Source organism: Ovis aries, chromosome 2 (genome assembly GCF_016772045.2).
Source record: "Ovis aries strain OAR_USU_Benz2616 breed Rambouillet chromosome 2, ARS-UI_Ramb_v3.0, whole genome shotgun sequence".
Classification (NCBI taxonomy): Eukaryota; Metazoa; Chordata; class Mammalia; order Artiodactyla; family Bovidae; genus Ovis; species Ovis aries.
Genome location: NC_056055.1, coordinates 213,356,931 through 213,384,195, shown reverse-complemented (window position 1 = coordinate 213,384,195; position 27,265 = coordinate 213,356,931). Strand labels below are relative to the sequence as shown.

The 27,265-nt window shown below is 38.8% G+C and overlaps 1 protein-coding gene across 3 annotated transcripts in view; it reads left to right on the top strand.

Moving 5' to 3' along the window:
- The window catches only part of ERBB4 (erb-b2 receptor tyrosine kinase 4), a 1,296,210-nt gene that overhangs the window by 1,043,043 nt on the left and 225,902 nt on the right, over positions 1-27,265 (top strand). For all 3 annotated transcript variants that reach the window (XM_060410398.1, XM_042244993.2, XM_060410397.1), the window contains exons 17-19: positions 502-634; positions 5,513-5,635; positions 9,120-9,218. In XM_060410398.1, coding sequence (XP_060266381.1) covers positions 502-634; positions 5,513-5,635; positions 9,120-9,218 — 355 coding nt within the window. The remainder of the gene's footprint in view (positions 1-501; positions 635-5,512; positions 5,636-9,119; positions 9,219-27,265) is intronic.

Here is a 27,265-nt window from a genome sequence, read left to right as displayed (position 1 = left end):
GATGCTCCTAAACATCCTAAAATGCATAAGACAGTCCCCAGAATGAACAGGTATCTAGCCCCAAATGTCAATAGTGCCACTGTTGAGAAAGCCTGCTTTAGAGAAAATGTTGAAAATAGTAGCGTATGTCACAACAAAACTATTTAAATGCATTTTTCTTCTTTATAGATAAAAGCAAAACAATTTAAAGTGATCCTATATCAAAAATTTGGCATTTGTTCTTCATTTTGTTATCAGATTTTACATGTTTCATCAAATGGCATGTTGTGGCTGCTCATCCCCAAAAGATTAGTTGTCTGTGCATGGTTTACTATTAAAAAACAAAGCAAAAACAAACAAAAAAAAAAGTGCAGTTTTTACCATGAGAAAAGGTAATGCATTTTTGTTTGTGTTTCTTCTAACTGATTAGACTTGTGATATGTGGGTACACAACCATCCTTTTCTCTTTTTCTGTCTTTTCTCTCTTACTTTTATTATTCTCTTTTCCATTCTGGTTGGCAGGACTCCTCTAATTGCAGCTGGAGTCATTGGTGGGCTCTTCATCCTGGTCATTGTGGGCCTAACATTTGCAGTTTATGCTCGAAGGAAGAGCATCAAAAAGAAAAGAGCCTTAAGAAGATTCCTGGAAACAGAGGTGAGATGTTCATTTCTTCTGTTCATGTGTCTAGGCACTTTCATTAGAGTTAGAAAGTTTTTATGATATTCAGTTTTTAATCCAAGTGAAAATTCTATTTGTTTTTTTTTGCTGAGGATTTATATTTTTATAGTATGCTTTGGTAGCTTAGAGTGTAAAGAATCTGCCTGTAATGCAGGAGACCCGGGTTTAATTCCTAGGTCTGGAAGATCCCCTGGAGAAGGAAATGGCAACCCCATATTCCAGTATTCTTGCCTAGAGAATTCCATGGGCAGATGATGGGGTCACAAAGAGTCGGACACAACTGAACGACTAATATTTTCTACTTTCTATTATACAAAGTTGATGAAAAATCAGAGTATATAATAAATGTAGTCAAGGCAGGCTCATGACTTGAAGAGGGCAAATAGCAAGAGTCAAGGAAATTATCATATTGGGAAAAGATAGATCTGTTTCTTTGGGGGCCAAGGGTCCATTAATAAACTCTAGTATATCAAAGTAGGAGATACAGAGAATACCTGAGTAAGAATATATCTTCGTAACAGAACCAGGAAAATGTTAACAAGAGATAGGATTATTTTGGCTAAAATAAAGCCAGATCAGCAAACAATTTATGCTTTAATTAAGGGTCATTCAGTGGGTAGCCACCGATCTCATTATAGCATCAGTGAAAAGACGAGCTTCAGGATAAAGCTTAGACCTTCCCACACTATGCATTTAATATTGTGCATGTTAGTTATTGTGAATATGTAAATTACCCATGAATATTATAATTTCTTTTACATTGCCACACTGAGTTCTCGGGCATGCAAGATGATCATTTTCAGCATACAGGCTATCAGAGGGAAAGCAATTGCAGAAGAATGTGTGTTAAACCATAGCTTTCTCAACTTAAATCCTACCTCTGTCTCTCGATACACATACCCATGCCTGTCTGAACAATTAAGAGCAAAACTGTACTGAGACAGCCTTCTCTGCTATTGCTGTCAGTGTTGCAGTCTGACTTCCTCTTAACACTGAGAGGAATGGGAATATTCGTTCATTCATAAGTTTCTCACACTGATAGTGAATTAAATTTTAGCTCTTTTCCTCTAGAAGTTGATCTAGATAGAAGAAATATATGACAGTTTCAGAAAGCTACTATACAGCTACATATAAGGAAATACTTTCTAATGATGGAAGTTATCTGAGATTAGAATGGGCTGTCTTATCAATAGACTTGTTCAAGCATTCAGTAGTCAGTTATAGACACAGAGTGAACACAGTAACAATTTCTACTTAAGCTGGATGATGCAGAAGACCCAACTTGATCACTTTCAGCTTTGTACATGTGAACATGAATAAAAGTTTGGCAGGCAGAATTCTCTCATATGGCCGGTTTGGAGCAGTCACTGAGAGAATCTTGAAACGTGAAGTAAATAAACTAGAGTTGAAGAAGAATGGAAGGTTTGGTATAGCAGTGGATATTTAGGTTCTTGAATAAATAGAAGACAAATTCTGTCTCTTAACCTTGTGTGTTTTCATAGCTCATTGCTATGAAAAGAGTTGTTTGTCTTGTTTTATTAATACAGTGCTTTCGAAGAATGCCCATCAAATTGGCATTTCATTACTAAATGAATGCACGCTAATTGGTTTTGTAAGTATATTCTATATTTTTAAAAAATGGAAAGTTATCACTTAGGGCAAAATTAGATTATTTTGAATTCCCATATTTCTCTCAGTAAAAGTAAATAACTATGATTTTCTACCACCTAAACAGAAGAGGAATTCTTAAGAGAATCAGCTTAAATTCTCAATTACTGAAGCAAGAAATCTTGCCTCAGAGGTGAAAGTCGTTAAAACTTGATGTGCAGTTGGAAGGTTTTTAAAATTGATACACTTCCCCCAAATCATTTTCCTCCACAGTGTCTATTTTTCTGTTGCATACATAAAAGTAAGAAATCTTTTTTTTAACATACATTTATTGAGATGGAGATAAGCTTAATGTTTTTATAGATGCTGTAATTTCAAAATATATTAATGAAAGACAATCCTATCCCTTGAAGTGACAGATTTGTTGCCTATATTATGGCAGATAACGTTCCAAATTTTTTCATCTATGCTATATACCATTTTATCCTTTAACAATCTTCTAAGGTAATTATTGCTACACCAGCTTTACAGATGTGAAATGAAGGGCCAGGAAGGGTAAATTGCATTCTAAGCTTATGAGTGGCAGCAGTGGTATAAAACCCCACAGATTTAAACTCTATCATACTACATCACAAAACAAAACTATGCTCCTTTTAATGATATATTAAATTCCTGGGGGAAAATGTGTTTGTAAAAAAACAAATTGGATCATACTTAAGAAAATTGCAGAGGACTAAATGTCTCAAGTAGAATTGTGAATTGTGAAGTTTTCAAAATATGAAATTATTGCATAGTATAAGTCTATATATGCTATGTGATAAGTCACTTCAGTTGTGTCAGACTCTTTGCAACCCTATAGATTGAAGCCTGCCAGGCTTCTCTGTCCATGGGATTCTCTAGGCAAGAACACTGGAATGGGTTGCCATGCCCTCCTCCAGAAGATCTTCCCAACCCAAGGAATCAAACCCACATCTCTTACGTCTTCTGTAATGGCAGACAGGTTCTTTACCACTAGGGCAACCTGAAAGGCCCATGTCTATATAGAGAGTCCATACACACACACACACACACACACACACACATATATATTAAGTGTATCTAACCCAAAGTGCAAAAAAAATCCAGTTCCCAAATTTACATATGATTTTTGTATGACTTTTACATATGATTTAAGAAATAATTTATAAAAATTTCTTATTACACACATAGTATATATATCAAAATCTACCAAACAAATTCTGTACAGCAGGATTCAAATGAAGATAATCCTCTGTAGGAGATTTTGTTTTCAGGTTTAATAAAGACTTGTGTGATTCTTTCTGAGATTTATGTGACTTGAATGCAGTTATATGCATTATTACAATTTAAGTTTGAAAATGAAATAGAAGTGTATTATCAAACTGTTAAAAAAAAGCCTAATTTTATTGATATTTGTTAGCATTTTTCCCAAATTCTTGCTAACCGTTACTTATATTCATGATCCTGTTCAGCTAATTAAGTAGACCGTGATGTTCACAGGAGCATTATAATAATAACCAAGTTGGAGGACCACACTGCAGTTAGCCTTGTAAACAGACATTTTAAAATAGTGTGGTGGTTTTCAAGACAATGTGAGTAGGAGTAGCCCTTAATTATTTCCTTATGCTGAGAAAGAACAAGCTATTTGTCTGGATTTAAAGTTTAATTCCTTTATTAACTTTAAAAAAAAAAGAAAAAAGAAGAAGCTCTTATTTGTCTCACTTGCTTTTCCCTCAAGCATAGGTAAATTTCTAAAATTCTAACATTCAGTATAGACTATTTGGTATCTGGAGACTCTCTTTTGTCTACATTTTTGCCATTGGTGGTGTTCTTCACATAAGAAATTGGCACGCACTTGCATTCATTTCTCCTGCTTACCCATTCTCTCTGGCAATGGCATCTAAACAATGACATCTAAAATTATCAGCCTAATTTTGCCCCATAACCAGCCCACTTCCGGATCTGGCATCGCCCACCCTAATCTCATCCTTCAGACCTGTCCTTCTCTCTGTGTTAGTCTCTTCCATACCTTCTTCCTTCTTCCTGAGGCTGTGTCCAAACTGTTCTTGGTGACAGCATCCTCCCCCATGTCCATCCATGTTTATTATCTCAAGACTAGTTTTAAAGTCTACCTCCTTTTAGGAAGCCAAAAAAGCAAACCTCATTCCCCATTTGTTATTTTATTCCTCTTCATTCCATAGCATTCATTTATAATCTAGAATAAATTCATAGAATTTTAGAATTTTTAACCTGGAAGGTATTCTAGGGCCTTGTTGCTTAAAATGTGTTCAAGGACCAACATCATAAAAAAGCATCTTCTAGAGTTCTATAAAAATGAAGATTTCAGCCCCAAATCCAGACCTACTGAACCAAAGTCTGCATTTTAACAAAACCCTCCAGTAATTTACACGTACGTGAAAAATTTAGAAACACTGTGTTTGTTTATTGACATTGTGCTAGCTTGTTTTTTCTTTTTTTATGTATTTGCCCTGACTTCCTTGGTAAAGATATTAAATGCTAGAAAAAAAAAAGGTAGCTTTTTTAATTAAAAAAAAATTATTTAATTTTTGTATTAAATTTCCTGAAATGAAAAAATAAAAAACTTTGATAGAGTACAGTTGAATAAGTAAAATCTCTGAATCTTAGCTGAACTTGTCCAAAAGAAGGAACATGAAGTAAAATTAAAAGCCCCTTATTAGTCTCTGCTGCTGCTGCTAAGTCGCTTCAGTCGTGTCCGAATCTGTGCGACCCCATAGATGGAAGCCCACCAGGCTCCCCCGTCCCTGGGATTCTCCAGGCAAGAACACTGGAGTGGGTTGCCATTTCTTTCTCCAATGCATGAAAGTGAAAAGTGAAAGTGAAGTCACTCAGTCGTGTCTGACTCAGAGACCCCATGGACTGCAGCCTGCCAGGCTCCTCCGTCCATGGGATTTTCCAGGCAATTAGTCTCTAGATTTTTATAAAAAATAGGGAAAAAAAAACATCCCTTAGACCAAGGTACATACTTGTTTCTTGTGTTCACTCAGGTGAAGAGCATCAATAGAGAAAGAGTAGGGTTAGAGGAATGCTGAGTGATACATTTTATATAATAGGGTTTGTCAATCTAAAATGGGTTTGTGTGTGTTTTTTACCTGTGAGAAAGCAAACCAGACAGAAAGAGAGAGGAACACTGATTACTGGACTGAAAGTTGTATTACCTGTATTTTTTGTTTTTCTTTGATTTTGTAGCTGGTAGAACCCTTAACTCCCAGCGGCACAGCGCCCAATCAAGCTCAACTTCGTATTTTGAAAGAAACTGAGCTCAAAAGAGTGAAAGTCCTTGGCTCAGGTGCTTTTGGAACTGTTTACAAAGTAAGTAAAAAATAACACATACCATCAGTTAGTTTCACTTTTGTTTCATACTTGTTCTAAATAATAGCCAGAGTTATTGTTCTAGCCAACCTAATTTCCTTTTTAATATTCTACAAGAAGAATCTTTATAGTATTGAGAAGTTGCTACACAAATGAATTCATTAATTTGTATTGACCAAGTTGGGTTTGAGACAGTCATGAAAAAGCAGGAAACACATCTCTACAAGCATTAGATCATGTGCTGCTGATTTTCAGCATCCCCTGAAAGGAGTTTAGGGTGGAGAACAGAAATGAGGCAATCTGTGCTCAGGGAAAAACTGGCAGAACAGGTCTTCAGGTAGGTATTTTCAGGAGCCGAGTTTATGAACCCGATTCTTACATCTCCTTATATGTAGAAAGGCAGTAAAATGCTTCAGAGTGAGGACTTCATGAAACTAGCAGAAATGTTCTGGAAAGATATGTGCTCAATTGCATGTACTCTCTCTCCACCAAAATCACATAAATACTGACCTTCCCCCTCTTTGGAGCAGTTTGTTAGAGCTATTTGAGGTGCTGTATCCTGGGCTTCAGTCCTCATTTTGCCCTAAATAAAACTTAGTTGCACCTCTCATGTGCATTTTTTTAAGTCAACAATCCAAAGACCTATCCATCTGGACCCTACTAGCCCATCTCTTCAGAACACACAGAAATACACTTCTAAAGCACTTTTTGCCTACCTTATAACATTTATAATTTAACAGATAATTTCCAGTTTTAATGTCTTCACCATTATATGCAAACTAAAAAAGTGACTTTGTAAAGTTCAGGTTAGATAGAAGGAGAGGGTAGCATCATGGGTTTTAAATAAGAGAGATATTTCTGGAAAGGGAGAGTTCAAATGAAGGCATTTGTATGTTTACTTATTTAACTTAATTACAAAACCAATTCAAAGGCCAAGCCCAAGGTTAATTGTGGTGAAATTTATTTTTAATTGTAAATAACAAGAATAAGAAACTCTGTTGGATAATACTAAATCCTTTTTGTAATGTCCATTGCTTCAATTACCAAAATTTGCTTTGACGAATGTCTTAAAGCGATATGCAAGCTTACATTTTTAAGAATATATCAGCTAAAATAGGTCAGATCTTAATAATTTTGCATCTTAAAATGTTTTTTTACATTTAAAGCAGAATTATTTAATGGAAGTTATTAATGATTGGAATATAAACCTTAATTTTCTCTCCTGAGTTTACCAAAATAATCTCATCTCTTTAAAATAAAACTTTAATTCTATGGTCAATTGCAGATGTTTCTAAATCTCCTGTTCTGCATATTTTGTTCAGTTAAATTTAAAACTATTAGCTGACTTGGTACTTTCTGGTCTTCAAAATCTTTGTATGTTCAAAGACACAAACTATCTTATCTGTTTCTCTTAATTATATCACGTTAGAAAAATATGGGCTTCCATTTTAAAAGTAACTCAGTCTTGAAATGTACCTGGCATATAATCACCCTTATGTTTTTAAAGATGATATGGTCTGGAAATTGAATTTTATTGTAAATCATGAATACTGTGTAACTCAAGACCAAATGTTGTTTAGTAACCTTGGCAGGGAAAAATATTATTTAGACATTTAATAATAAAGCATTATTAATAATTTTATATTAGCAACATTTATTTGCCCATTGTCCAAGAGTGGTGTACACTTATTGAAATTACTTCTATTAAAAGCTTTTTGAAAGTTCCATAAGTATGTTTAAATTTTATGCCTACAGTGTTTATAGTTGACCCTAAGTTTTAATTAAAATTGTTAGTTCTTACGAGGACATGCTATCTTAAACTATAAAGAATTATTCTTGACCACAGAAATGCAAATTTGCCTAGCCAATTACCAGTTAATTTTTCCATCTGCTTGGAGTAATGCTGTGCCTAAACATAAGATATTTGAACCAATATCATAGGTATCAATATAGTTGAATTTTGATCCCATAGGGCCTAGAAAATAATGACTATATGACTATACTTATTTTGAAAGCAGCAAAAATTAATTTACAGTGAGTTTATTTTCTTATTTTGAAAGTATGCTTTAGAGATATTTTCACATTGATTCCATATCTTTATAAGGTAACCGCTTCTCAGGTTACTTTATTGAGTAATGGTAAGCCTGTTCTCCACTTGAGTACCATGAACAAGAAATCAGGCCTTGGGCTTCTCCACCTCCATTTCTGCATTAATCATTTTTCTAAAATTGTACCATAGGAAGCTTGGCCTATTATTTTTGCATTTGACAGATGGATTTCCCTATTCACTATTAAATTCACTTCTAAAGGTTTAAGTCTTTTTTTTTCTTTAATATTTTGACTTTTTAATAATTCCTGTGTTTCTATCCTCTATGTTATTTATATATGTTACCTATGTTATATATGTTACCTCTATGTTATCTATATATGTTACCACTTTGGGTAACATATATATATTTTAGCATAGAAGTACTATGTGAAAAAGTTTCAAAAATGTTTATAATTACAAGCAAATGGTATTAAAAAAAAACAGGAAGTGGAGCTGCTCTCTTCCATTCATTTTAATGTTAAAACTGTCCTTAGAGGATGTTTCTAATGTCAAGGCTAATAAATTAAAATTTGAGATTTTTTTACATGTAGACTCATATTTTCTTCTGTGTGCCTTTGGAAGGATACACTTAAAAAAATATTCTTGTATATTTCATGCATTCCTATATTATCAGGATCATTGTCCTCAGTTAAATGGTTGAATTGTTTACCCAGAAATGCTGTTATTTAACATAACATTATACTTTAATCAAACTCTACCTATTTTATACTTTCCCACAATACATAGATGTTGTTCATATTATATTTCTATAAGAAAAGAAAACTTGCAATGACTAATGTAAATATTTTATATTACTTTAGAAATAATAAAAATCCTTGGTACATACATAGTATTAAATAATATAGACAAATTAATATGTGTTCAATACTCCTTAGTACTTGCCTTTTAAAACTAATTCTTAAAAAGTCACTTTAGAACATGAATTCTTAAATCAATCAGAATTTTTATACATGAGAATGTGCTTTTTTATCTTATTGTATTTTTAGTTACAGAATAATTAGATAATATTAAAGCTGAGAAGAACCACTAACATTATATAGCCGAGTCTTCTAAATTACAAATAAGACAATTGAAGTTCAAAAATCAGAACAGCCTTCTCAAAGTCATAAGAAATTGATGATATCACCCAAGTCAAATATTATTATTACATATATTTCAATGATTTTTTCTTTCTTTTTTTTTTAACTATTTAAAGCCTTTTTTATGTATACAAATGAATTTTATAATAGTGTAAACACCTTGAAAGCAGAATATATATGTGACTCATTTTCTGGTAATGAAAGCACATGACTGGTTAAATCAAATTTTGTGTCTGATCTAAATGTTGTATCTGTGTTAATATAGATTTAATGTGAAAATTTTTTCCCCACAAAGGGTATTTGGGTCCCTGAAGGAGAAACAGTGAAGATTCCTGTGGCTATTAAGATCCTTAATGAAACAACTGGTCCCAAAGCCAACGTGGAATTTATGGATGTAAGTACAGACACCAGGCGATCACATTTTTATCTATTATTGACTACTTTTAAAATTAAAAAAAAAAAAAAGACTCCAACTTCAAAGTATCTTCTCTTGTAATGGCATAATCTTATAATTAAAGGCTTGGGCAAGGGTCAAAAAACTTTTGCTTAAAAGACCAGAGAATAAATATTACAGTTTATTCCTGCAATGTGATCTTTGTGGCAACTACTCATCTCTCTTCCTTTGGTAGATTATCAGCCATAGACAATTAAAAACAGTGAAGGAATGAGTCTGGCTGTGTTCCAGTAAAACTTTATTTACATGAGTAAGCTGAAGGCCAGGTTTGGCCTGCAGACAAAATCCTGCTCTCAAGGGCCATGTGTTTAAGCACTGTGCCAAACTGCATTTGAGAGTAGTGATGATTTGAAAAATTAACCAGACTGTTTTATTTTATTGTTGTTATGATCTATTTAGTTGAAAACATCAATCAAGATTAGTTTCAATAGTTGCCATTAAATTTAAATTAGGAACCTAGTAACTCAGATAATTGCTCATTGAAACTTAGTTTTTTCAATTCAGACTGCAGAGAAGCCCTCATAGGTAAAATGCTTCAACTATAGAATAGCTTACTGGTAGCTCAGCTGGTAAAGAATAATCTGTCTGCAATGTGGGAGATCCTGGGTCCATTCCTGGGTCCAAAAGATCTGCTGGAGAAGGGATAGTCTACCCACTGTAGTACCCTTGGGCTTCCCTGGTGGTTCAGACAGTAAAGAATCTACCTGTAATGCAAGTAGGCCTAGGTTTGATTCCTGGATTGGGAAGATCCCCTGGAGAAGGGAACAGCTACCCACTCCAGTATTCTTTCCATGAGAATCCCCATGGAGAGAGGAGCCTGGCAGGCCCCAGTCTATCGAGTCCCTAAGAGTCAGACACAACTGGGTAACTTTCACTCTTTTCATAGAATAGTAAGAGAGTTCTGAAAAATAAGTGTACTTTATAAGGTCAATGGGAACTTTGATTTCCCCTAGCAAAAATTGTAGATTGAGCTGTTCAGCAAATTTCAGAAAGTACGACAGATGAGACTTGATATGTAGCATGCTGTAATTTTTTTACATTCAACACAAGGTATCTTGCCAGGGGTACTATCAAAGACCCATATGTATTCTTTCTCTAACTTTTGGCATAATGTCTTCAGTAATAAGAATGATTTTGATTTTCAAATGACCTTTATATGGAAGTATATGCACTCTGATTTTTAAAAAGATGCATTGCTGTGCATTTCTACCCTTTTCTCTTGTAAGCTCTTTCGTAAGTTTTACAGGAGCTCACATTGTGGTGCTGGATAATTTATTTGGGTTTAATGCTATAACCATCTTATATAGGTCTACTTTTAATAACTTATTGGTTTTTGTATAATAGGGCTGATAATTTTAGTGAAACCAACCAGTTGCTCTGATTGATGGATGCTGATGCCAAAAGCTCTATTTATTATTGTTGATTGCTGAAAGCTCAGGAGTTATTGTCACTTAGTCCTTAAGTTGTGTCCAACTCTTTTATGACTCCATGGATTATAGCCCATCAGGCTTCTCTATCCACGGGGTTTCCCAGGTAAGATTACTGGAGTGGGTTGCTATTGCCTTCTCCAGGAGATATTCCAGACTCAGGGATTGAACCTGAGTCTCATGTATTAGCAGGTGGGTTCTTTTCCACTAGGATCACCTGAGAAAGCCCCTGCTTGCTTGTACCAGTGCAAAATCGAATCTCCAAGACAGAGCTTGGGTGAAGTAGAAAAGAATAGCTTATTGCTTTGCAAGGCAGAGGGGAACAAAGCAGGCTTTCACTCTTGAAATTGGTTGTCCCAACCCTGGATGGTTTAGTGAGGAGTTTTATAGCAGTGGTTTAAGGGTGGAGTTGCTGATAAAATTAGGGTGTATGCTGGACCTGCATTTCTTTAATATGGCCTCAGTTGCTCTCTTGAAAGTTTTGAGTTCCTTTTATCTGGAATGAAGAATGCTACTCTTCCATTTGTTGGAGGTTTTAGTTCTTTTTTGAACTGTGGTGTTGGAGAAGACTGTTGAGAGTCCTTTGGACTGCAAAGAGATCCAACCAGTCCATTCTAAAGGAAGTCAGTCCTGAATATTCATTGGAAGCTGAAGCTCCAGTGCTTTGGTCACCTGATGCAAAAAACTGACTCACTGGAAAAGTCCCTGATGTTGGGAAAGATTGAATGCAGGAGGAGGAGACAACAGAGGATGAGATGGTTGGGTGGCATCATCAACTCGATAGACATGAGTTTGAACAAGCTCTAGGAGTTGGTGATGGACAGAGAAGCATTGTGTGCTGCTGTCTATGGGGTTGCAAAGAATCAGACAGGACTGAGTGACTGAACTTAGTTCTGTAAAGAGCTCAAAAATATTGTTATGTGTATCTCTTGAGAGGAAACAGGGCCCTGCCCCAAAGCTACACTATTTTTTCTAGGCTGTTCCTCCCTTGTCTCTGCATCCCCTCCCTTCTCTGATTAGCAACTGTTTGAACCTCTCTTTTAGAACTCAGGCAAGGTTGTGGAGGCTGAGCAGAAAGGCTCCCAGGCCCAGGAGCCCCACAGGGTTGTGCTTAGTTTCAGCGCTGTGTCTTACTGATTGCTAAATATTTTAAAAATGATCCTTGTTGCATATCTACCAACACCTATCTAACGTCTATTGAATCTAGTAACTAAATATTCTTTCTTCTGCACTCTAAAAATTCTGACACACTCTGCAGTTGATTCATATATTAATATGTAAAACTGAAGGCTTTTTCAGCAATGTCACAATCAATCTGATCTTGATCATAAGTATAAATTTGTGAAGGGAACTTTCAAAGTAAAAATGACAATGTGTAGACACAGTGTAGGTTAATATGTAAAACTGGTAAAGAAAGATCTTACTCAGTCTAGACTGCAGCCAAAGCTGAAATTCACAAGAATGCTAATAATCTCTGCTGGAGACTTAGACAGCCATTTTTGTCATATTTCCATGGAAACAGACTGGCAAAAAGGGGTTAAGAGGCTACAGAATAATCACCTAGGAAAGAAGCTCTGAAAACCTCATCATGATTTTGAATGATTATTTGAAAGCTCCTAACCCCATCCATTTTTTCTTTTCCCCTGTCTGAAGTCTATTCCCATGGAAACAGAAGTAGGGATGGCAGCTTGAAGTCATAGATTTCTGCTGAAATTTAGATGAGGCTCTGATTGAGCCATGAAAGGAATCATTTTCCTAGATAGTTGATGGATCTGGTGACCAACAGACTCTTAACAGTCTGATCTTATTAAAAGTGAAAAGAAAAAAAAAATGAGGGAAAATATTTTGACTGCACTTTTCCTACCTGCTGAATAGTTGCTAGAAGATTAACAGACTGATGGACTGCTATTGGCAGTTTCAATTGATAGCAAGCATTTTCTCAACTTCTTTCATATCACTAGGAGAGCTTCACAATGATTAAAACACAGCTGAATTGGCAAAATTAATGGTGAATTAAGCATTTTAAGTAGACTGGTTTAACTTTAATTCAAACACATAGCTACTCTTTGTACCTAAGTTTTTAGCTCATCTGTTATGTGTATAGAATGTTGTAAGTACTTAAATAACATATCAATAAAAAGGTCTTTGTTAGTAAAATTGTTTGTAATTTGGACCTAAGAATTGAGCTGAAATTGCTCAATATTCCCACACTTATTAAGTTAAAAGTCATTTTTGGCATATGTATTAGTTTGAGTTGTTCCAGAAGCAGAAGCTGGCCATGAGACAAGGATTTGAGTGAAAGTAGTTTATTTTGGAGGTGAGGGACTCATCAGTAAGAAGAAATGGAAATGAGAAAGAGGAATCAGTAAAACCAACTGCCGTCATGAATGACTGGAGTTTCTTTCCATTGGAGAGATTCTGGCAGCTCGTGTAGGACATACACCTCAGAGTTACTCTCCTTAAAGTACAAGGGAGGTGATGGAAGGACTCCAGCTGTCAGTCTTTGATTGAGGGATACTGGAAGAGAAACGCGTTTATTCTCCTGCATGCCCTGCCTGCTGAATGTGGCAAAACAAGCTTCAATAGCAAGAGAAAGCCATTGGGCAAAGAAAGGCAGGAGAAAGTCAGTACAGCACTATGGAAGAACATTCCAAGGATAACTTTCAAACAAGAATAAATGGGTCCATGCTACATATCTCTTGTGAAAACTGGTTCTGTAGATATGTATTTGTATATGTGTGTGAGTGTGTGCATGTGTGCCTATGCTTTATATCATTTTATAGGAGGAAAATAAAGTCTCTTTTGTAAACAATCTGCATACATTTATGAATATGAAGTGTCAGGGGAGTTCGTAATTGCCTCAGTTCTGTCTCACCACAGCAAAAATTTGAAGCGAAGGATGAACCAGTGTTACATCTAGGTTTTGTTAGGAAAAACAAAGCACAGTACACCCTTGAGGCGTAGGACAGGTGGACCCAAAAGTCAAGAGAAGAGAAGAGAGGTCTCAATTCTTCTAGTCTTCCCCTTTCATACATTTGTCTCCTCATCCCTGAGCCTGCCCTATGTAAACTGGGCTAGCCAAGAGGGCTGTTTGTGTCACCTGAGGTCCTCGGACCTTCCTTGGTTCTATTTTTGCAGGCTTTTCCTTTCTTTGTCTTTTAGCCCCTGCCATTCTGGACTCCTTTTTCCTTTTATAACTACCTAACCTGCTCCCCTTAAGAGATAGGAGGCCCAGTTCTTTGGGAATAGGGTCATCAAGGTTCCTCTGGCTACTTTCTGCTGAACTGGGATGGTGAGGGGCATGGGGCCTCCCCCTCTTGCTAGTCTCAAGCCTCAGAGTCCTTATAGCAGTGTCCATCTAAGAGTAGACACTGCTATAAGAACTGCTATTTTCCCTGGTTGGCTATAGTTTTATATATCCTTGTTGAACTGGAGCTGCATGTTGTAGCTTGTTGACCTGGGCAGAGACAAAATGAGTTAGACAGTTGATAATACATGGAGCAATCATAAGCAGCATCAATATGATGCTGTAACATCCTTGTGATAACAAGGATTAGTAGGCGCATTAGCCAACTCCAAATTTCCCCTCACCAGGAGAAGGATCCCCCAAAGAGACTGCAGCTACCCGAGGAACTCTCCAGCTTGTTCTTTGAGATCCTGTAGGGTCTGAATGTTTTTCTTGAGGACTGTGAGACTTTCTTCAACTTAGCTGGAGGTATTTACCCAGAAACAACACATTTCATTCAAGATGGCTCAAGTTCCTCCTTTTTCAGGGATCAGAAGATCTATCTCCTGTCTCTTTTGGAGTACAGCCCCTGCCAAGCTGTGTTGACTCTTTAGAGCTGAAAAATCTTATCTCCAGAAACTTAATTTTGGGGGTTCATTAGAATGGCACTCATTTGTAGTTCTGAATAGGTATCTGAGATCTCCCAGGGGCTCACAGGTGTATTGAGTGTCCTCTTCTGTTTTCTTCCATGGCTTGACTTGTGAGTAGTGAATCCAGAAGTCGTGTCCTGGTATCTTGACTGCTGCAGGAGTAAAAAGTATTACAGGGTAGGGGCCCTTCCATATGGGCTGGATTTGAGCCTTTGGGGACCCATTGTTCCAGACTTTAATTAGGACGTGGGTCCCTGGAGCATATAGTGGTGACTCTTTAGAATCTTTTGGTCCTGGTTGACACCCCACAAGCATACATCCAGTTGGAATTGCCCAATGGCCATGGTATAAGACCAGAGAGTCTGAGCCTCTGGGTCTAGGAAGAGGTTGTTGACATAAGCAAAAGGTCTCCCATATAGCATCTCATAAGGACTAAGACCAACCTGTTCCTTAGGGGCAACACCGGTGCAGAGGAGAGCTGTCGGTAAAGCCTCCTTCCATCCCAGGGACCCAGGGAGGTCGCCTGGGTTATCTTTTTTATTGCTGATTTTAAGAATTGGTTGGCTCTTTCTAATTTTCCTGAAGACTGAGGCTTCCAGGCATGATGGAGATAATAAGTAATGCCCAATGCTTTAAAGACCCCTTGGGTGACCTTAGAAGTAAATGATGTCCCATTGTCACTTTCTAATGACCTGGGTAGACCAAATCTTGGGATGATTTCATGGAGCAGTTTTTCTACTACCTCCTCAGCCTTCTCACTCCATGTGGGAAAGCCTTCAATCCATCCTGTGAATGTATCTATAATGATGAATAGGTATTTATACCCTTGAGAAACTAGCATCTGGGTGAAGTCCATCTGCCAGTTTCTCCTGGGTAGGTCCCATGTCGTTGAATGGGCTGGGCCAGCTGGGGTCTTCAAGCTCTTTGCGGGGTGTTTAATTGGCAAGTGGGACAGGAGGAGACCACTTGCCTTATAGTCATTTGGAGGCCTGTTCCTCTGAAGGACTTTTCTAGTAATCTTTGGAGGGCCTTTTCCCCTAGATGAGTGGTGGCATGTAAGGAATTAACCAACATCCATTGGAGGTTCCCAATGGGAGAAAAAGGAGTCCCTCCTTTTGGAACCACCCCATATGATCCTGAAAGCCATCACGCTTAGTTTTAAGGGTCTCACCTTCAAGATGTGAAGGAGTTTCTGGCAAACTAGTCTATGGAACTAAGGTTCCTGTTAGGTCATTATTCTGTAATGCTGCTCTCTTAGCTGCCTGATGAGCTAGTTGGTTCCCTCATGCCACTTCTGTACTCCCTTTTTGGTGTCCTTTATAGTGGGAAACTGGTACCTCAGTGGGCAGATGAACTGCCTCTAAGAGCCTAAGGATTTGATCACCATATTTGAATGGGAACCCTCAGGTGGTCAAGTGGCCTCTTTTTTTTCCAAATAGCAGCATGTGCATGTAGCACCAGAAAGGCATACTTGTAGTCCTTGTAAATGGCCACTCCTTTTCCTTTTCCCAGCTCTAAAGCTCGAGGCAGGGCTATGAGTTCAGCTAATTGGACTGAAGTATCTGGTGGCAAAGGTTTAGGACTCAAAATTGTAGACTGCTGCATATCCAGCTCTTCTTTTTCCATCCAAGACAAAGCTGCTTCCATCAGCATACCAGATTTCCTCAGGGTTGGTCAGAGGATCTTCTGACAATCTCTCACGCGATTTTGTCCAGTTGTCCAAGGTTTTTAGGCAAGAGTGAAAGGGGAGAGAGCCCTCAGGGGTAGGCAGGAGGGCAGCTGAATTAAGAACCTCACAAGGGGATATAGTCAGGCCTGGATTTTCCATCAGCACTACTTGATATCTGAGGACTTTTTGATCAGACATCCATAAATGGCCTCTCCCATTTAGGAGTTGTTTCACTTGGTGGCTGGTAAAAATAGTTTGCCCCCAAAAGAGAGTTTTGAAGCATCTTCTATCAGGATTACAACAGTTGCAAGATTTAAAAGGCAGGGAGGCCAGTCTTGGGTGGTTGGGTCGAGTCTCTTGGATAAGTAAGCTACAGGCTGGGCTCAGGTCCCAACCTTGGAGTTAACAATCCCAAGGCTATTCCTTCTTTTTCATGGACATAAAGTTGGAATGCTTTTTCTGGGTCTGGCAACCTCAAGGCAGGTGCTTGCGTTAAGGCTTGTTTTAGTGTAGTCTCTGCCTTCTTTTGAGGAGTTCCCCACATCAGTGGAATTGAATCATCCCGTCCCTTCAAGCTTTCATATAAGGGCTGGGCAATTAGACCATAGTTGGTTATCCAGATTCTAATATACCCAGTTAGCCCCCGGAAAGCTCGCAAAACTGGAGGATTCCTTGTACTTGATCAGAGGAGAGCCTCCTGGACCCATGTATAATCTGAACTCCCAGGTAAGTGACTTTTGTCTTGACCATCTGTGCCTTAGCATGGGAGACTTTATATCCCCTCTCTGCCCAAAAGTTTAGAACCTGAGTTGCATATTGTTGGGCATTTTTCTCATCTGGAGAGCAGATTTGTAGGTCATCTACATATTGTAATATTTTCCTATTAGGTCCCAAGTCCAGATCTAGGAGATCCTGGCTAAGAGCCTCCTTAACAGGTTGGGGGTGTCTGAACCCCTGAGGTAATACTGTCCCAAGTCATCTGTTGGTGTTTTTTTCCTGAAGCCGCCTATTCGAAGACAGAAAGTTGTTGGGATTCTTTAGCCAATGGTATGCAAAAGAATCCATCTTTGAGATCCAAGACTGTAAACCACTTGGCACTGTGTGGGATTTCTCCCAAAATTACATAGAGATTGGATACTGTGGGATGGAGAAGGGCTACAGCTTCATTTATGATCTGGAAATCTTGAACCATTCACCAGGTCCCATGCTTTTTCTTTATAGGAAGGATTGGGGTGTTACACAGCAGGTTTGTGGGGACCATTAGCCCACAGGCATGGAGTTTATTTGTTAGAGGCTGTAGTCCTTCCTGAGCTTCTCTTCTGAGGGGATATCATTTCTGGTTTGGAAACCGAGTGGGATCTTGGAGGACAGTGATGACTTGTTGAGCATGGTGAGCCCATCCAGGAGTCCCCTGGGCCCACACTTGGGGGCTAATTTTGTCCTCCCATAGCTTTTGGTCCCTCCCTATTGGACAGGATGTAATGGGTTCCTAAGTAGTAACAGAAGCTGTAGAGCTCTAGGGGCTGAAAAAGCTTCCTATCACAAGGGTGGTCCCCCGTTTAGTGAGTATATCTTTTCCCAATAAGGGAGTAGGACACTCAGGGACCACCATAAACTGGTGGGAAAATATTTGTCCATCCCAGCAACTAAGAAGTGCTTGGGTGAATCTTTCAGTAATTGTTTTTCCTGTAGCACCCCAAATGGTACAGGTTTGGAAGGAGAAGACTCCAGAGGAGGAGGTCAGGACAAAGTAGGTAGCCCCAAGTTGCACCCTTGGCTCCAGCCCTGTGATGGCTATCTGTGGCAGGCAGGCTGGCTGGAGTGGGCTGCTTCAGTCCTGTTGAACCATCCTGAGGGAATGCTTGGCTCTTGACCTTGAAGCTCGTGGGTCCCGAGGGCAGAGTGCCACCCAATGTCGCAATTGATGGTTATTGTAGCAAACCATTTTAGGAGACTTGTCAGGGTTTGGACACTCTTTGGCCCATTGCCCCACCTGTCTACAGATTAGTCATTTGCCCTGTGTCTTTTCCTTCAAATACTCAGAGTTTGCATAAGGCTTCCCTGGAGGGTGACCAACATCTGGGCATGCCTTATCTCTTTCCTTCTCTCCCTTTCCTGGGCCTTGGCCTCCCTCTCCTGTTCTGTTATAAAAGGTATTGGTGGCTGTCTGGACCATCTCATCTAAAGAGGCAGCAGAGTCCTGTTTCTGGAGCTGTAACTTTATCCTGATGTCAGATGCACATTGGGACAGGAATCTGTCTTTTAAAATCACCTGTCCCTCACAAGAGTCTAAGTCCAGATTGGTAAACTTTTGGAGGGCCTCTTTTAGACTTTCCAGAAAGGCAACAGGATTCTCACTGGACTCCTGAGTTATTGCTGAGATTGGGCATAGTCCCACGACTAATAGGCTTCTTTCTATGTCCATGGGTGGACTTCCTTAGGGGTGAGTCTTTCTGAAGCTTATCCTACCCAGTACTGTTGCAACCTGAGAGCCAGGTGTCCCCAGGTCAGGATGCAGATCCCCAGGCAAGCTGAGGCATGACAGCCTCCTGGAGATCGAATCCCTGAGCAGGTCAAGGCATGTTGTCTCCCAAGAATTGGGTCCCTTGGTTGAGGTATGTCAACCTCCTGGGACCCCTGGACTGGCAGATCCCTGAGCAAGCTGAGGCATGACATCCTTCCAAGGACCAGATCCCTGGGCAGGTCAAGGCAGGTCGACTTCCTGGGACCCCTGGACTGGAGTTGGGTGTCTTCAAGATCTCCAGCATGACCAGTGCTGGGTAGGATTAAGGGGTTGTAATCTTAACTTATTGCTGATTTGTCCACCATGGATGGGAATAGATATCATGACGTAAAGCAATCCAAGCCTGTCCCCTGAGACTGGGAACCTGGTGAACTGGGAACCTGGTGAACTAGGAACCTGGTGAACTGGGAACCTGTGAACCTAAGCCTTATCTTCTTACTGCTCTGAGGGCATGTAAGTCATTGATTTTCTCCCCTAGTCCTCCGTGAGAGCAGTTTAGGGTGTATCCAATGGTGAACATTTCATTGTCATAGATCTAATTTAGGTAATAGCAGAAGTAATGACAAAGGAGTGGGTTATCTGGTCCTATAAGGGCCATTAAGAGTATTTTAATAATCAGTGGGCTGGAGCAATGTTGCCTACAAGGGGGCAGTATCCTGGTTGTAGGAGTTAGTAAGTGGCTTAAGAACAAATTAAGAGACCAGATGTTCCATTAAAGTGGAGTGGAGATTTGATCCAGGGGTATGTTTGTAACTTTAGAAGAGTGGTAAGGGTTTAGGCCAAATGGCCTGCAGGGCTAACTCCCAAAGTGGCAAACATTATCCCTGGAAGCCCAGTTGCCCTTGAAGGGATGCCAAGCGATGGACTTCTAGCAGGCATTGTGTGCCTGTCGCCTGCCTTAGTGGGTTCACTGAGAGATGCTGTTGTTGCACATGTAGGAAACACAGGAGATGAAGGCCTGAATATCTAGAGATTGGATATTATACAGTATTTTCCTCCTAGGACAGCTAATTTCTAGTTTTCCCTCCAGAAGATTGTAGAGGCAACATTGTGGGTCCGGACAGGGCTCAGGAAAAGAGCATGAAACTGGAGGGAAGGGGGCAGGGCTTAAAAGAATGACATAACCCAAGGGCATGTCAGAAACCAATTAAAATCAAATGGGTCCAAGATGACAAGTCAAATTCAATTAAACCCATTGATCCTCAATCTGCAAACTAAGTGACACATCAGAGGACAGTTTCAAGGCACTGTCAAAATGAGGACAAACTGTCAAAACAGTTGGGGAATGTCCAATTGTTGGAATGATCCTCCCACTCATTAGCATATGGAATCACCCAGTTGTGGGGGTTGTGGGGGGAACTAACCACACCACATTCCATGGCCGCTTCACTCTCCTCTCTGATGGCCCACACCCTGTGGAGCATGCTTCTCTCTGACCCTAAACAAATGCACGTCTTAACTATCGCTGTGTCTCTCACTGAATTTTTGGAATGAGACATGCTTTATTAGGTCCTGAAGCCAGGCACCATGGGTTTTGGCTGGGCTCAAGTCCCAGGAGAAAAGAGCTGAAAGATGGATGGGAGGTAAAAGCAGTGGAAAAACATGTTGAGGAATCCCCTTCATAACCTGCCAGAAAATCTGCTAACTACCTGACCTGTGCTCACAGTTTTCATTGGTCTGATCTTTGGCATAAAGAAAATTAAGGACAGATGGAACCCCCCACCCACTTGGGCAACAGCTACTGGGGCCTAGCGGATAGTGGAGCCTTTGGGACACACTGAGGCACAGCCCCTGCCAGAGTCCCTCAACCGCACTCACTGCCGCTTGCCTGTTCACAGGGGGTTCGAGGAAACAAGAAACAAGAGATTGTAAAGGAATTAAGATTTTCTTAGCCATATATTCTTCCAGCTATAGGGTCGGAGACTTCCTACCCCAACTGGAGGTCTTCTGGAATCTGAGACTGAGCCACGTGAGCTTTCTGCTGAGTTTGTTTTTTTGCCGTCCCCAAGTCCAGCACGCTGGGCTTCTTGTCACTTCCCCTGTGCTGAGTTTTCTTTGCATTCCGTTTCCACCACCGGAGCTTTCACCGAGTTGGGCTTCTGCTGTGTTTAGCCTCCCAGACTCCTTTTCCCTATTCTACCTACCTAACATTAAGCATTAGACCTTTTTGTTGGGCTTCTCTGGTGGCTCAGTGGTCTAAAGAATCTGCCTGCCAATGTGGGTGACATGGCTTAGATCCCTGGGTGGGGAAGATCACTTGGAGAAGGGAATAGAAACTCACTCTAGTATTCTTGCTTGGAAAATTCCATGGACAGAGGACCCTGGTGGTGGGCTACAGTCCATGGGGCTGCAGAAAGTCAGACACAACTTAGTAACTAAACAACCACAACAACAAGACTTTTGTGATGCCCTCCTTCCCCACTACTTTACACTTAGGGTAGACTATTCTAGATTCAATAATTACTGCTACTAGGTTTATCAGATATAGCTGTGCATTACTTGTTACATATGCGGCAACTTAACACTCAAAATTCTACTACTACTTCTGTTGATTTCCAAGGGCAAAGGAATGGCCTTTTATATTTCCTTAGAATTTTTACCATAGGCAAAAATAAGTAAGGAGCAATTTGCATTCTATTAAATAATACACTAAAAGCAAGAGGAGGATTTGGTCACAAGGTTGTTAGTCAGCTCACCTGAGTATGTCTAATGGATTCATAATGATGATAATAACACACTTCTAGTGAATGGCCAGTACATTCTTCATTCCCATAAAAGAAGATCATATTGAACATTAAGAAAATGACTCTAAAGGTCCACCTTCTTAAGAAGAATGCCTCCATTAATACACTCTCCTAGTTCTTATTTTAAACAGCACCAGTTCATTGGGAAAGCACAGATATTTTTTGTTTTGTCTCTCTTTAAAAAAATGCATTAAATGATGTATAACATATACTTTTAAAATGATGCTAATGAGCAGAATCCCTGGAATTGAAGACCATGGTCTGGTCAAGTCAGACAGACTCTTGAGTTTATCTGCGCTTCCACCACTCTGTTCTTTTTGTTTATCTCCCCTGATATTTAAGCCCACTATCATCTGACATTATTTTATTTGTCTAGGAAGTGAATATGTTTTTAAATGTTTTGCTTAATCTTTGGATAAAAGAAATGCTGTAACTATCCTAAGTTTCAATGACTGATCAATAATACTTCAGGTTAGTGTTCACTAGAATCTTCTTGGCTTCAATTTCAGCTTCCCTACCAAATCACCCATATAATTCATGAAAAGGTACTGCAATGACATATGTTTCAGAAGAGTCAATTTATTATGTAAACGGTTATTTTCTTGTTAAAAGGTAAATAACTAGTTTTCTTCTCCATATACAATAGGAGCATTTATTTATCTTACACATCAGTCATTTTATTATTTTCTCAAGATGTGTCTATGAGAATTGTGTTTCTGTGTTACTCTCCTTTGTATCATCTTTAGGATACTCAGTGTCAGTGGGAGTTGTTTCAACTCTTGTTTTTGTTCAATCACTAAGTTGTGTCCGACCCTTTGGGAGCCCATGGACTGCAGCATGCCAGGCTTCTCTGTCCTTCAACTCTCAGTTCAGTCGCTCAGTCATGTCTGACTCTTTGAGACCCCATGGACTACAGCACTCCAGGCTTCCCTGTCCATCACCATCTCCCAGAGTTTATTCAAACTCCAAGATTGAGTCTGTGATGTAATCCAACATCTCATCCTCTGTCGTCCCCTTCTCCTTCCACCTTCATTCTTTCCTAGCATCAAGGTCTTTTCAAATGAGTCAGTTCTTTGCATCAGGTAGCCAAAGCATTGGAGTTCCAGCTTCAGCATCAGTCCTTCTAAGGGATTTTCCCAATCCAGGGATCAAACCCAGGTCTCCCACATTGCAAGCAGATTCTTTACCAGATGAGCCACAAGAGAAGCCCATCCTTCATCTCTAGCTGATGTCATATTAGTGGGATGAGGAAAGCTGCTCTGAAATCTCAATAGTACCTCTAGTTTAACTAACTCAGATGGTATCTTTTCATTTTCTTTTCTTCATCTCCTCTGTTTTTAATCTTACCCATTTAATAATAATAATCTTACCCATTTACTTTATTGGATCCATAAGAAATTTGGAATTTATTTTTAAATGTCACAGCCCCTCAAACTACTACTACAAATTCAAGAACAATGCTTTGATTCTATTTCATAAACACATTTAGAGATCATCATCCTCTTTTTACATTCTGTTGTGCTAAGTCTCTTCAGTTGTGTCCGACTCTTTGCAACCCTATGGACTATAGCCCACCAGGCTCCTCTGTTCATAGGATTCTCCAGGTAAGAATACTGGAGTGGGTTGCTGTGCCCTCCTCCTCCTCCAACATTCTATTGCCACCACCTTAATCTAAGTCATCAACTTCTCCAGCTTGAATTATGAGAATAACTTCCAATTTGATTTCCCTGCTCTTGAATATAAAGTTTGAATCGTGTTACTCCTCTGCATAAAACCTTTCCATGTTTTTGCTAAAGTAAAATAAAACACTAGACCCTTGGTTTCCAGAGCTCTTAACTATCTTCTGAGGCTTCTTTCTCTTCACTGAATTTCTTTCCACAACTCTTACAAACTAGTCAGTGCCTTTGCCTACAGTTTCCTACTTCCAGTTATACCTAATGGACTTGTCGTTATCATTATTTTCTCAGCTTAAGTATACTTTTTCAAATCTACCTTTCTTGACTCCTTAATCTAAATTGTAATCTACTAATAATACCCAGAGGCATCCCAAGTGGTGTAGTGGTAAAAAATCCACCTGCCAATGCAGGAGATGTGGGTTGAATCACTGGGTCAGAAAGATCCCCTGGAAAAGGAAATAGCAACCCACTCTAGCATTCTTGCTTGGGAAATTCCATGGACAGAGGAACCTGGTGGGCTACAGTCCATGGGGTCAAAAAAGAGTTGACATGAATTAGGAACTAAACAACAATAGCAACATTGTATATAAATATTTTTCTCAGTTATTATTGTAGAATACCACTGTCCACCACTGGGTTGTAGGACCTCTGGTGACAGGGACTGTCTTTTGACACCATGCCTGTATCTCTAGTGGCAAACACAATACAAGCACATAGAGAACAATAAATATTTGGTTAATCAATTAAATATTTTTTCTATGGTTTTAAAGGCAGTAATTTTTCCTCCTTCCTCCTCCTCTCTCTAGATTAACTAACTTCTGTAATATTTCCCTCCAACAGTCCTTTCCTGTGTTTGCCTTATTTTACTTGGATACTTTTTTTAGGTATTTATATTGTTTATCTCTGATTTATTTCTACAAAATCAGTTTGTTAGATGTCTTGAATCAACCACATCAACATATTACTGGGTAATAGGGCCTTATACTGACTTTGTGAGTAGGACTGAATGTACCACCTGAAAGCCCTTTGAGAAGGAAAATCTCTTGTAGACTTTCCTTGCATAGAGGAGGCCAGTAACCTCCCCTAGTGGGAATCTCATGAGCGCTTCCCTCTGGATGTTTCTACTATGTATAGGATGGTACTATTGGGTTTCATTTTTAACTTCTCCTCAGTCTTATAATGGGCTTCCCAGGTGGCACTACTGGTAAACAATCCATCTGCCAATGCAGGAGACATAAGAGACTTGGGTTCAAACCCTGGGTAGGGAAGTTTCCCTGGAGTAAGTAGGAAATGGCAACCCACTCCAGGTTTCATGCCTGAAAATCCCATGGGCAGAGGAGCCCAGCGGGCCACAGTGCCTGGGGGCACAGAGTCAGACACAACTGAGCACACGCAAACACACACAATCTTATTTGGAAATCTTGTAGAGTGATTTTGAATAGAGTTTGCTTCATTAGATGCTATTAGAGTTCCCCCTTATCTCTTGACTGTATTTATTTGTTCCAATAGAGGTAAAGATACAAGGATGGGGTCCTATATAGAAAGAAAAATGTTTGATTTTGTGATGGATTTTGGCAAAAATGAATAAGTAAAAGTAATTGACTGCGGTCATTATAGATCATGGCCAGTGACAGTTATCTGAATTTAGTAGGTATCTTAAAACTTGAGTTTAAACGTCTTAGGAGAACTAAAAAGTTTGAAAATAAGCAAAGTACTGGATGAGTTTTATATTCTAACAGACTTAATTTCTCTCCTGAAGCACCTAAAAGAAACCACCTAAATCCAAAACAAGTTGTTCTTTGTAAGTCTCAGTGTGTAACTTAATAAGCTCCTGCCTGCTTCTGTTTCTTCAGAGGGTTTCTTGAATTTATGTGAATGAAAAGACATTTCTCAAGGGCACATAGTCTACTGTGCCAATATTTAAATTTGGTGAATGAAAATCAGTAGTCTGTCAAAGTTATTGCTTTTCATATTGCAGTATTTTCCAGCTCTCTAGACTCTGAAATTTGGGGAATTTTGTACATGATTAGAGGATGTATTGCTGTGTTGCCATAGAGCTGGGAGAGAATGACCCTGATCATGTACAATTTTTGACTTCAATACAAGCCGTGTTTGCTAATTATGATGGCTTAGGAAAAATCCCCACTCATTTTGACTGTCTCAGTCAGAAGAGCTATTTACAATGTGAAGATTGCTCGTAAAATTCAGGTAGAAAGCGTTTGCTCACAAGGTATTCATAGACTAGGAAATAGAATTTCTGGAAAATCAGCGAATAATTCGAGATATATCAAACCTTGACATAGGTAGTTTTGTTAATACTTAATGTTTGTACAATAGATTTAAAGTTGCAAAATATGGTTTCTATAGGAGGAAAGGACAATCTATCTGAAGAAGATCCTGATGTATATTATGTGGCATAAAGCAATTTTATTTTTCTACTTTGTTGTGGTTCAGTCGCCCAGTCGTGTCTGACTGTTTGCTATCCCATGGACTGCAGGATTCCCCATCCTTCACTGTCTCTCGCAGTTTGCTCAAACCGATGTTCATAGAATTGGTAATGCCATCCAACCATCTCATCCTCTGTTGTCCCCTTCTCCTCCTGCCTTCAGTCTTTCCCAGCATTAGGGTCTTTTCTAATGAGTCAGCTCTTTGCATCAGGTGGCCAAAGTGTTTATTCATACAGCAGTGATTTGGTTCAAGAAATGAAAGCTTAATTCAGATTCATTTTATTGCCTAAACATTTTAATCTCATCATGATCACTTTGCATAAAATGATTACCATAGAATCAATACCTCTTGAACCTTGGTAAAACAATAAGTTGTACTGTATTTACTACATACATAGTTCACTTATTTTCCAGTAAGGGAAAAGATATCAATATATGTTCAATACATTGAACATTTCTAAATGCTGGCACAGCTCCTAAGAAGTCGTGTTTTTGATACTCATCACATAGTTTGCATATAGCTTGGCACAGCGTGAATACAAAGAAGAATGAATACCTCTGAGGTGGTAAAATTATGAGGTCAGTTTGTCACAGAAAATAAGCAATCAGCAAGGGTTCTTCATCACACAAAGCTAAAAAACTTAGGATTTTCTACAGTGATCTTTGCCACTGCAGTTTTATCTAGGGTTTTGATCTTCTTAAAATTTTAATCTAACCTCTCTGAACTTAAATGTTTCATTATCTGTTAGAAAATAATTAGAAGCTGTAAGCAGAAGTCTGCATATGTGGAGTTCCTCAGAAATCCCTGAGCTCGTTGAAGGAAGGAGTTTGGCAGATACTGGTCAGCTGATAATGGGCCAGCAGCTAATAATAGCAGGAAATGCTGCTTAGCTAGGTGAGAAAGTGAACTTGGGGAAAATAAAAATGAAACGTTGGGGATTTATGGTTGGAGATAAATTTCCCTTTTTCATTTGTTTCGTGGTAAGAAAATTGCCAAGGGAGACAGTTATTTTTTTCTTTTTTTGGGGGGGGATAATTTATAATTAAGGTCCACTAAGGGTCCACTTGACCTCAACCTTATTCATTATAATTTCCTTGTATTCCCACAAAAAAATTTTAGTGAATTAGGAATGTGTTTTGGTTTAATGCATACAAATAATAGGTGAACCTGACCAGTAAATTAAATATTGTCAGCTCTAGCAAGCATGTGGTAAATTAACCATAGGCAACATGTGTAAGCTTTTGGGGAAGGTTGCAAATGCAAAGGCTTTCACTATAAAGTCAGAAAAGGTTTTTCCTCTTGTGAATAAAGTAATAAGCCAACTTGCTTTAAAATGAAAAATAAATAATTTCAAAATGGAATACTCATTCACTTAATGAGAATTTTACTGTACTCCCACTAACAAAAAGGTATTTTATTCTTTTTCAATGAGAACTTCAAAATAAAATATTTTCTATTTTTCATATACCATTGATTACTATAAAAAAGAGTAATTTTAACCTACATTACTCTCTATTCTCTTATTTTCTATTAAGTTTATAATACATGTACTAAGGTTTAACACCTAAACCTTAGTAAGATTTGTCTAGTAGTACAGTAAATCAATAAAACAGAATGTTTCAT